This window comes from Besnoitia besnoiti, chromosome III, assembly GCF_002563875.1.
Source record: "Besnoitia besnoiti strain Bb-Ger1 chromosome III, whole genome shotgun sequence".
Classification (NCBI taxonomy): Eukaryota; Apicomplexa; class Conoidasida; order Eucoccidiorida; family Sarcocystidae; genus Besnoitia; species Besnoitia besnoiti.
In genome coordinates, this window is record NC_042358.1 from 4,545,358 (window position 1) to 4,555,131 (window position 9,774).

The following is a 9,774-nucleotide window of genomic DNA, read 5'->3' on the forward strand; positions in this document are numbered from 1 at the left end:
TCCGTTCTCTGCGTCACTCGCTAACACCCACCCGCCACAGTTGCCGGAATACTGCAAAGTGTCTCGGAACTGGCTGCAGCTTGTCACCCGTCCTTACTCACCGCTTCTGTTGGTGTCGAACGCCAGCCATCGTACCCAACTCTGTGGCCTTGCCCATAATGATGCTCGCTGGGTTTTAAACCGCGGAAGGGTAGGCATACACATATAGGCCGTGATCTGCTTACAGACTTACTTCCACTCACATCCCCATCCCAGTGTACATGCACACATCAAACTCCGATGTCGCACTATTTCTGAGCAGGTATATAACACCGCTTCTAAAGTGCGACAACAGCCGCACCAGTGAAAGGTGGCACGTGATAATAGCAGTGCCCGATATGCCCGTCGTTTAAGAGACTATCAGCACTCCGTCGCTTCCACGTCTTTTTCCCGTTACTGCATCGGCCAGGAGCTTCTTGATGTCTTCTTCAAGGCTCATCGGTCGAGTCCATGGGTCATAGTATTTAAACACCCGATCTTCTTTGTCTAGCAGGAATTTCCCGAAATTCCACGCTATATCCTGCAGCACGCCGTCCTTCCACAGCTGAACGCGCAACACACAAAATTTCCCCCATATACCACACGCACCTCGCCTCACATCGATTCAAGGTTGCGTTCAAGGCGATACGTGTAGAAGTTCCAAGGTACGTGCGGGCGAGCCCTCAACACCGAAGTAAACACACGGATGCATAATCCAGAACGACCCCCAAATGGTGGCGACGACAATTTTAGACGGACGAGGCAACTGAGGTGAGAGTCGCTGCTTTCTGTTTGCTCTTCCTCCATCCGTTTCGGCCGTACCTCTGTGCTGTGCCATTTGCTGTACAGAAAAACAGGGTGGGTCCGGGGGCCGTTCACCTCGATAACCTCGAACATTGGAAAGGTCACCCCGTACTTGGCCACAAACTGCTTTATTTCCTCATTTGTTTCGAACTCTTGGCGACGGAATTGCCGACAGGGAAAAGCCAAAATCTAGAAGAACCCAACAGAAAGCGCAATGCCGAAGCAGCCGTGCCTGTGGCAACTGGAGGCCGCCAGTGTGGGAATGGCAAAGCTTCCAAATTCCCGCTGTTGGGAGTCCCGGTGATAGAGCGGAGACCACGTCAGGATAGACCACACATATTTTTGAAATAGGTCACTCACGGCAATTAAAATAAGCAGCCATGTCAATAGTCGGGGCCGACTCACGCTGCCCCCCCTCAGCATACCTCGAATCCTTGGTCCTTGTACTTCGTGTAGAGCTCCACGAAGTCTAGATAGTGCCGGTTAGTTAATCCTCATAAGGACGCGACATTGGTGACGAGTTTTACCTGTGTTATGACACACATGCACGGCTCTTGCTTCCAGTCACAACCGCGTACACGCGACGTCCTCGCGAATCCCCGCCAGACAGACACACTGTCGCGTGGACGAACACTCGGCCTCTAGCGCTAAGCCTGACTGGGCAGGTTTACGCGAATATCCCTCTTGTAGCTTCCAGAACCTCTCCGCATACACACAAGGCTAGGAGGCGCCTGCCCCACGAGCAGTCAATCCCCGTGGGCGGACGCTGCCCATCCTGCTGATCAGCAGAGCCTGTGGCCATACGTAGCGAAACTTCGCTCGTGTGCGGACACATTGATCATGACTTTCATGGAACCAGCGGCTGAAAACAACCTTTTACTGGAATTTCCACTGTTTCACCTTTCCTTTGTATTCGCCCATCGTGTGTAGAACACCGTCAAGATCTCTGACTTGAATGTCAGAGAAGGCCTGCGGAATGTCCTCTGCGTTGAATCCACCCTCTGTGGCCTTCGAGGCTATCCAGTGGAGCGGACCTGGCCAGCAACACGCACACACAAAAGCTGTCTGTGCCCGCAACAGTGTTCGGGAAGGGTAGTCAGAAAAACTGAATTACTACCGGTCAGCGTCTGGTCTTACCATGCAGGGATAGCAAAGCAGTCACAAAGATGGCAGCCAAAGCCGCCATCCCGAGTGAGGAACCCATAGCGAGTTTCACGCTGATGCGGACGATTACTAGAATTTCTGAAGCACACGTCCTTCGCACTGTGGAGGGAACTATGGTGATAGACCCGACTCGCCTCTAGCCGGCAGGACGGGCGGCCGTGGGCACCGCCACAGGCACGTTGCTGGAGGAGTCAAAATAACCGTACGAGATGCCACCAGCTTTTTAGACACAAATGTAGCATTATCGAGCAAACGCATGGAAGCTTTAGCAGATGAAAAATGCCACGTACAATTCGAGTCAAGAATAACAACTCCTGCTCATGCGGACTCGTCGTGGTTCTCGCTGCCAGGATCTGTTGCATGAGGAGAGCCATGCGACGCGCTACTGGCGTGCATATAATGGTCGTTCATCCTGGAAACATTAACTATTCAGCAGCATATAGAGAGTGTCAACCATGTTGTTCTTCTCTCGGGGGGTGCTGACGAGTTCGGCAGTACCTCAATATGGTCAAGGGCCAGCGGTTTGGCTTCGCACTGGGAGACTGGCAGAGACCGCACTTGCCCAAAAAGGGAAACTATTTGTCAGTAATGTGGACTGAAACACGCGCCTTCACACACCACGATGGGATGCTCAACAAAAAGGTTTTTGTCTCGCCCCCGGACGCAGACAAAGCGTCAGAGTCCCAAACGCCGCTTGGATAATCGCGCGTCGTACCCTCTCTTTTTGCCGTCAAGTAAAACAATCTGCGTGAGTGCCAGGGCAATCCACATATGTTGATGTGTCATCAGCCGGCATTCTTCCAGGGCGGTACACTGAGGCCTTTTCGATCCCCCACTTTCAGGTGCTAGCAAGGGAGGGTACTCTCGTACCTGGACGAAGACTGTGTCGGCTACTAGATGAGAGCTATATTCAGCTCGTCCGTGTCTATAGAATCATGACTTCGAGCTGGCGGCAATGGTAAGAATAGAGCAGGCACCCCTGCAAATACCGCTCTATTGTATCCACCTGTAGAGCGTGCAGCACTCAGGGCACCGAACAACCACACATTCGCGTGTGTTCCTGCGTCCTTAGTTGTTGAGGCCACAGGAGGCATAGTGGCAAACGGTTGCCCACAGCTGTTGTCATCGAGGAGTAGCAGCGCATTTATGGAGCGGGATAGAGGACGGCGACACTTTGGCGGCATCCATCCCGTTCCATCATTGAGAAAGCTGTCATAGTTTTTAATCAGGTTTTTCGCAGCAACGCGAGCGCGCTCCAATCTACGAAGGCGTATGACGGCGATGAAGCGCAGAATGCTAGCACTACCATACGTACAGAACCTCAATTGCGGTGAACTCGCGGGAGAGCTAATTTGGTGAGACTCAGTGGGCATAATATGGTATGTGAAATTCGCCTGGGCACACCGTCGGGAGGAACTGGCGAGTTCGAAGCCTACCGTGACCGCTAGAACCTTGCCGATGAAGTACGGCTCCCAGCCTGGAGGCGAGTCGGCGTCAAGGAGTAAGTACGGTCGTCAATATGCCTACGCGCGCATGCTTAAGAAGTAAGAGGGCGTCTCCCCAACTTAATATTTCTTTCACGTGGTGATTTCTCGAAGCCGTCGAGAGGTGTGTCTTGATTCTCGAAAGCCAGCGAAGGCATGGCTGCGCGTGGCGATAATCCTGCAGGCTGCCGGCTTGTCCCAGTGGTTCATAAGCGGTGGCAAACTCAGGTAACATGAAAAGAGACACTTCGATGTGGCTGTACAAAACCCTTTTCCACTTCGAAAGACCTATGGAAACCCATATCATCGTATTTTTCTGCGGGCGGAGCTGCCAGTGCCTATGAGCAAATGCGTATCCTCACGTAGCACCCTCGTTAGCTGAGTGACATGCATTCGCATTCGGCATGCTTTGAAACCGTGCCACCCGGGCATTCAGTCGCTGATGTTCTTGCCGTATTTCTACTCTACTACAGAGCTCGCGCAAAAAACTCGGTTGCGTTTCTGCAGTTCGTCCAGCTTTCACTGTGCGAGAGTGCGGACGAGCAAGGTCGCCACGTGCGGTGCCTCTTCAGGCGGTCGACCGCCAGTTTACGAGACGTCACATCTTGGCTTTGTGACTGTCGCCTGAGCGACGCCGCCTGTGATGACCACGAGTGTAACGAACAGAGCCATTTGCAGCCGACAGTTTAGAGGTCTTTCAACATCGATGGCTGCGGGTTTTCCTTCCTGAGGCGTTGCTCATCCTGACTGACAGAACGCCGCGCGTCCTGCGCATTCACCGCGCGGTGTGAGGGAGAGTTTCTGCCCCTGTGGGCGGTTACATATATGTCTTTTGGCGGGCACTAGGCAATCTTTCTTGGCCGTGAATTCTCGCTGCTAGCGGCAGCCTATTCAGCTCTACAGCAAAGCAGCCTTAGGGGAATCCTCCAGCAGACACCGCTTCCAGTAACCAAAATCACGCTCGAGCACAGGGCGCCTCGCTCGGTCTGCGCCGAAGGATGTGGCAAACAAAATGAAGCGACACTTCACTGCCTGATGATTTCGTTTGCGACAGTCAACGCAGCGGCGGCCCCCAGTTTTTCGTCCGCGGGACTCAGACCACTGGAGGGCTTCTGGCAGAGGACCTTCGTTTCTGCCCTACTTCGAGAATATCCGGTTGTCGAGCATGTCGGGCGCTGTGCGCATCGACGCGAGCGGAATGTGAGTGGCGTTTCATCGCATTGGCGGGCGTCTCATTCGCGTGTTGCCGCCATGGTCGCGATCAAAACGTTCTTGAGTGAGCTGCGTCGCAGCCGGCAACCGCATATGGTCGTCTGGCTTCGCCCCTCAGCCCCTCCCGCTGAGCAGTTCAGTTTGCCGCTTTTTTTGCCTCTTATCACTGGGAGGCTGACTGGAGCGACGGTGCGGTCTAGCATGGAGGGCGATGCCTTTTTGGGTTCGAGGTGACCTCCACGCAGCCGCGGAGCCAGGCAGCGCCGAGAGGGCGGGCGCGAGTGTGAGAATCAGTTTTTCAGTGTTTCGGAGAGGGAGCTGACTTGTCTCGCGGACGCTAACTTGTGGACGCCAAGGGGCTTCTGCGCTAGTGCCGCGACGCAGGTCAGAGTCCTCGATTGACGCATGCCCTCGGTTTCGCCAGAGGGTCACCGCCGCGTGTCTCCGGGCGAGCCCGTGCCCCCCCTCCCCCGCCCTCCTGAAAACGCGTCTGTCCACGGATGCCCGCGTGCGTACCAGGCCATCTTCCGCGGTGTGTTTTGTGTGCTCACTGTCTCACATCTGCAGGATCATCCGCGAAGGCGCCGATCCCGAGCTGGGTCGCCCCCTGCGAGCGTCTGCCGCGCTTGCCGACGCCAGCCGCTTGCAGGCGTCTGGCCGCAGTCTCCACGAGGGCAGTTACTCCGCGTCTCCACGGGAAGGCGGCGTCCTCCGCTGTCTCCGGAGAGCCTTCATCCGGCCGTGTTGCTGCTTCCCTGACGCGGCGGCGTCTCGCCCCGAGGGCGCCTACACGGGCTGGTGGGTGCCGCCGATTCTGGGCCTCGCTCCAGTCTTCTGGCTGACGATCTTCGCGACCATAGGCTTGGGCGTCGCATCACACTTCTACTGGCAGCCTGTAAGTCCAATGGTGACTCGCTGCCCGTCTACGTCGGGGAAACCTCTCCCAACGACATCGCGAGGAGTCTGAGCAGGAACCCAAGTTCTCGACGGCTGCAGCACACCATCACACCGCTGGACTGCTTAAGCCAGCGAAAAGTGCGTGATTTCAATATCCCGCTACATTTAGGTCATTCCAAATCGGTTATGTTCTTGGCGCTGTCTGAGAGATTATCAACCGAGGACGATATTGCTGATGAGGCTAGCGCCTGAGTTGTAGTTTTCTCTCGCTAAGAGATGAGTGGGAACAGGAATCCATATATTGCATCTAGAACGGTATCGGGGCTCTGCACCGAGCCCTCGAGCGGCACCTTTTTTTGCCGGCGCGGGAGCGATCCCGTCGCGCTGCCCTCTGCACCTTCGAACCGCTGCACGCTTGTCTGTGCCCTGCGTTTGAATGCCCTTCCGGACTGGAGCACCTCGTTTTTTTTACTTTTCATGGGAGGGAGCTTCTGTTGCCATGAGGGTGCAGGAGACATACGCCAGAATACTTAAATGAGACAGTTTTCTCCGAGCGTCGGGGGGCTTGTAGCCCCCTCTGGCGATCCGCCACAGGTTTGCTTGCTGACGGCAACACAAGAGCCGCATCCCGCGCGCTTCGGCGGCGTTTCCCGCTTTGTCCGCATGCCTTCAGCTTCTCCTCACATTCTTCGTCATCACGGGTTACATTCTCTCCGTGGCGCTCCACGAGTTCGCGCATGCGGCGGCCGCGTTCAAGGGAGGCGACACTTCAGTTGTTTACTCGGTAGGGCGAGAGGAAGCGAGCGGCAGATGCTGCGTGCGGAAGAAGTGGCTGCCGCAGCAGTCCGGTGTGGTGTCGCAGCCGGTATACTCCACGAATCGGGAAGGGATAGACGCGACGCTGGCGCCTGTGTGGCTCTTTGCTCTCCAGCGAGCTGGGACAGGCTCCTCATTCCGTCGGGAGCCTTGCAGGCGACACGCCGATCGCTTGGTATACCCGCCACGTGGTGCGTTTGGAGTTGATTTCTAACACGCACACATCTACAGAGGACGGGACTCGCGTCACGGTCATACAGTTATGGATATTTATACACCGATACGTATATTTGTATTTCTTTTGTTTCGCTTGCCGCTCTGTCTGTGTGACCTTTTCGCAGGGCTACCTCACGCTGGACTACCTGAGGTACTCCTCACCACTCTTCTCTCTGGGCCTCCCCCTGCTCTTTCTTCTCGTTGGGAGCGTGGCGCTGCCTGGGGCTGCTGTCACGATTCAGGTGAGCGACGCGAACTCTCCGTTGCATGGGCGAAACGGTGTCCCGGAGGAGCTCCCAGTCTCTCGCTGAGTCACGCGCTAGGGGGGGGAGGGGGGCGGGAGGGAGTGCGGCGTTGCCTTCAGAGGGTTCAAGCGAGTCAGCCAGTATCAGGAGGTGTGATTTTTATTCTTGCTCAGCTGGGTTTCACTGCGGTTTTCTCAGGACGGAAGTCTGCGCGGACCGTCATGGAAGTCCCTGACGGCGCTGGGTAAGCAGAGAGACAGTAGAAAACTAAAACTCCTGAGGGCCTGGGGCGGGGAGAGCCGATTCTTTTCTGAAAGCGTCGCGGTAGTGGGACCCGGCGGCGACCGGGACGCCCCAGGTCTTTTCTTCGAGACAGTTCACGAGGTCTTCTCGCGCGTGGGAGTCTCCGCGTCGCCAGAGTTATGCCGAGGCGACTTCTCTGCGTAGTCGACCGGGCGCTGCGTTTGCATCTCCGCTCGCGCAGGATCCATATCTCTGTCACGTGAATATACGCGTGCATGCGAGGCTGGAGCTCTTGCCTCTCGTAGCCGTGTGTGATGGGCGCGTCTATCGGGCCTCGTTTGTTTTTGCGTGCCTGCTCTGCCATTTCTGTCAAGGTCTCCTCGTGTGCGACGTGGGGCCTGTCGCGGTAAAGAGTGCAAGTCCCTCAGCGGCGTGCGCCAGTCGCAGTCCGGACCTGCGTATTTCCTCTGTCTCGCCGCGGCGGTGATGGAAGTCGACTTGGAAGGTTTTTTCACCAGGCTCAGCTCTCGTGTGCTTGCGGTGTGCGGGTGCTGTCTCGCAGCCGGCCCGCTCGCGAACTTCCTCTGCGGCTTCTTCTTCTCCGCCTTGCTGCAGCTGACGCTCTTGGCTGCGACGCACTACTACACGGTACTTCACATGGGCCTTGCTTGGTGCGTGGATTCAAGACTTTCAGAAAATTGTTTGAGACTCAAAGGCCTGTCTCCCGAGTCTCATGCGGCTTCTCAAAAAGCCAGTCCATCACTGAGTTTGCACTCAGAATGCCGAGTTTGATAGAAAAGGGAGGCGCACGTGGCGAGGGACGCGCAGGGGTGAATGGCAAGCTACGGCAGCAGAGTTGGAAACTGTCCTTCCGAAGTGCAAACGCACGCGGCGCGCGTTTGCGTTTTTCTGCTTGGTCTGCAGCTTGGTCTACTTTCAGGCCATGAGCTTCATCATCAACATTATTCCTCTTCCTCCGCTCGAGTAAGCATCAGATTTGCGGCGTTATCGCAGCAGCTCTGCGTAGCAGCGGCGACGTACCTGTGTCTTTTTTTCTCTCAATCTCTGCAAGTCCGTTGGAGCGTCGCGCGCCCGCGAGTGTAGATCTTGCCTCTTCAGGTACTCCAGTGTTCGTTGGCGTTCTTGCGCCGATGAGTTTTCCCACGTTTTCTTCCGGCATGCATGGGTCGTGGGCGGCAGTAGGCCTTCAGCACGCGAAGGGTCTATGGCGAGCTAGGCTCAGGTTTTTTGCGTCTGCCGATGACGTGCCTGTTTAAGAGGCGCAGTCGCCCCTTCGTGGGCGCGCGATTGAGTCTCGAAGTCCCGCGGCTAACGCTGAGGAGCGAGCACCCTTGCTTGTTGGCGCCACAACGCATGCGGCAGCTGCGAATCAGCCACGCGGGCCGCGTGAGGCAGAAAGCGCGCGGGGTTCGTTCTGAGTGCGTTTGACTCCTCCGCAATGCAGATCTGTAGTACGCAAGTCGAGTGCGAGATGGTGTCCTTCCTAGACTGCCACGGAGCGCTCTGACTCTGAGGTTGACCTCCGTTTGCGTCGCTCTGAGTGCGCAGCCGGAGATGAGATCTGCGCAAGTATGGAAGCTCAGCTGATTTTATGTGCTGAGAGCTCCTGGGTTCTAGGAGACCAGCAGCTCTGGTCGGTTTCTCGCGCGCGATGAAGAAGCGAATGCCTATCCGTGCTGAGAGCTGCTGGGTTCTAGGAGACCAGCAACTCTGGTCGGTTTCTCGCGCGTGATGGAGAAGCGAATGCCTCCGTGTTTTGCTGTTTCCGCGCGCAGCGGCTGGGCGGCGATCGAGCCTTGGTTGCCTGAGTCGTGCTTCCTCAAGAAGGCGATGAACGACCCTGCGTGGAGGCTCGTCGTCCCGCTGCTAGTGCTCGCGGCGCTTCTTCCGCTCTTCGCCAGAGTAAGTCCCTGCGGTCTTCTCGGTTTTCTCTCAGTGGCTTTGCTCTTTTGGCCTGAGCCGAGCGGAGAGTTCTCCGCGGCATGCACTGGGGAGCAGGAAGGGGCCGACTAGCCGTTTCCTTCCGCTTTGCGCGCCATTCTTTTTTCTTTTCTTTCTCTCTACCGAATACGGTTAGCCTAGTCTGTGTGCGTGGCTCTGCCTCCGTGGGCAAATCGGCATGCACTGGGACGGTGGGTGCGTGTGTGTGACGCCCTCATAATTGCTCTCTCTAAAGGTGCGTTGCCGTGTCGCCGGGGGGAAGTCTTTCTGCGGTTGTGAATTAGCTGGTTGTGTGTTCGCGTTGAACTGTGACGTGTGCGCATTTGAGGCATCTGCGTGTCTCGTTTTCGGCGATCAGGTCCCTTATTTCGGCGACGCGGTGAACGTGGTAGCTGTCACGGTCTTCCGAGCGCCCGCAGACTTGACGCCGTTGGCGGTGCGGTATTTTTCGATGCCGTACAGCGAGTGGCGGCACATGCATCGGATCCCGGTGCCTACTGACCTCGCCGTCGCCGCGGCGGCCGTTCCCGACGTTTTGGAGGGGTTTCTGCTCAACTGACCCGAAGCTGCCGGCTCGGGAGGGGGGGAAATACCCGGCTACGAAGGCGAGGCGGCGAGTTTGCGACCTCCGGGGAACGAAATAAAACGCGCGCCGCTGGGCGACACGCAGAGGTCGTGTGCAAAGTCTCACGCCGAAAGACACCTCGGTCATC

At 56.7% G+C, this 9,774-nt stretch overlaps 2 protein-coding genes across 2 annotated transcripts; one reads left to right on the forward strand and one right to left on the reverse strand.

Moving 5' to 3' along the window:
* Nucleotides 1–388: 388 nt before the first annotated feature.
* BESB_049090 (thioredoxin-dependent peroxidase TPX1/2) lies at nucleotides 389–2,026 on the reverse strand (the record flags this gene model as incomplete). The annotated part of the gene is made up of 4 exons (XM_029363360.1): nucleotides 389–583; nucleotides 841–1,011; nucleotides 1,723–1,856; nucleotides 1,960–2,026. The coding sequence occupies 4 exons, from the start codon at nucleotides 2,024–2,026 to the stop codon at nucleotides 389–391; spliced, it is 567 nt and encodes a 188-aa protein (XP_029220726.1).
* A 2,695-nt stretch (nucleotides 2,027–4,721) lies between these two features.
* Nucleotides 4,722–9,620, forward strand: BESB_049100 (peptidase, M50 family protein; the record flags this gene model as incomplete). Its single annotated transcript, XM_029363361.1, has 9 exons — nucleotides 4,722–4,912; nucleotides 5,250–5,577; nucleotides 6,253–6,363; nucleotides 6,737–6,853; nucleotides 7,055–7,100; nucleotides 7,662–7,770; nucleotides 8,024–8,083; nucleotides 8,896–9,022; nucleotides 9,420–9,620. 9 exons carry the CDS (start codon nucleotides 4,722–4,724, stop codon nucleotides 9,618–9,620), a joined length of 1,290 nt encoding a protein of 429 aa, XP_029220727.1.
* Between the last annotated feature and the right edge of the window lie 154 nt (nucleotides 9,621–9,774).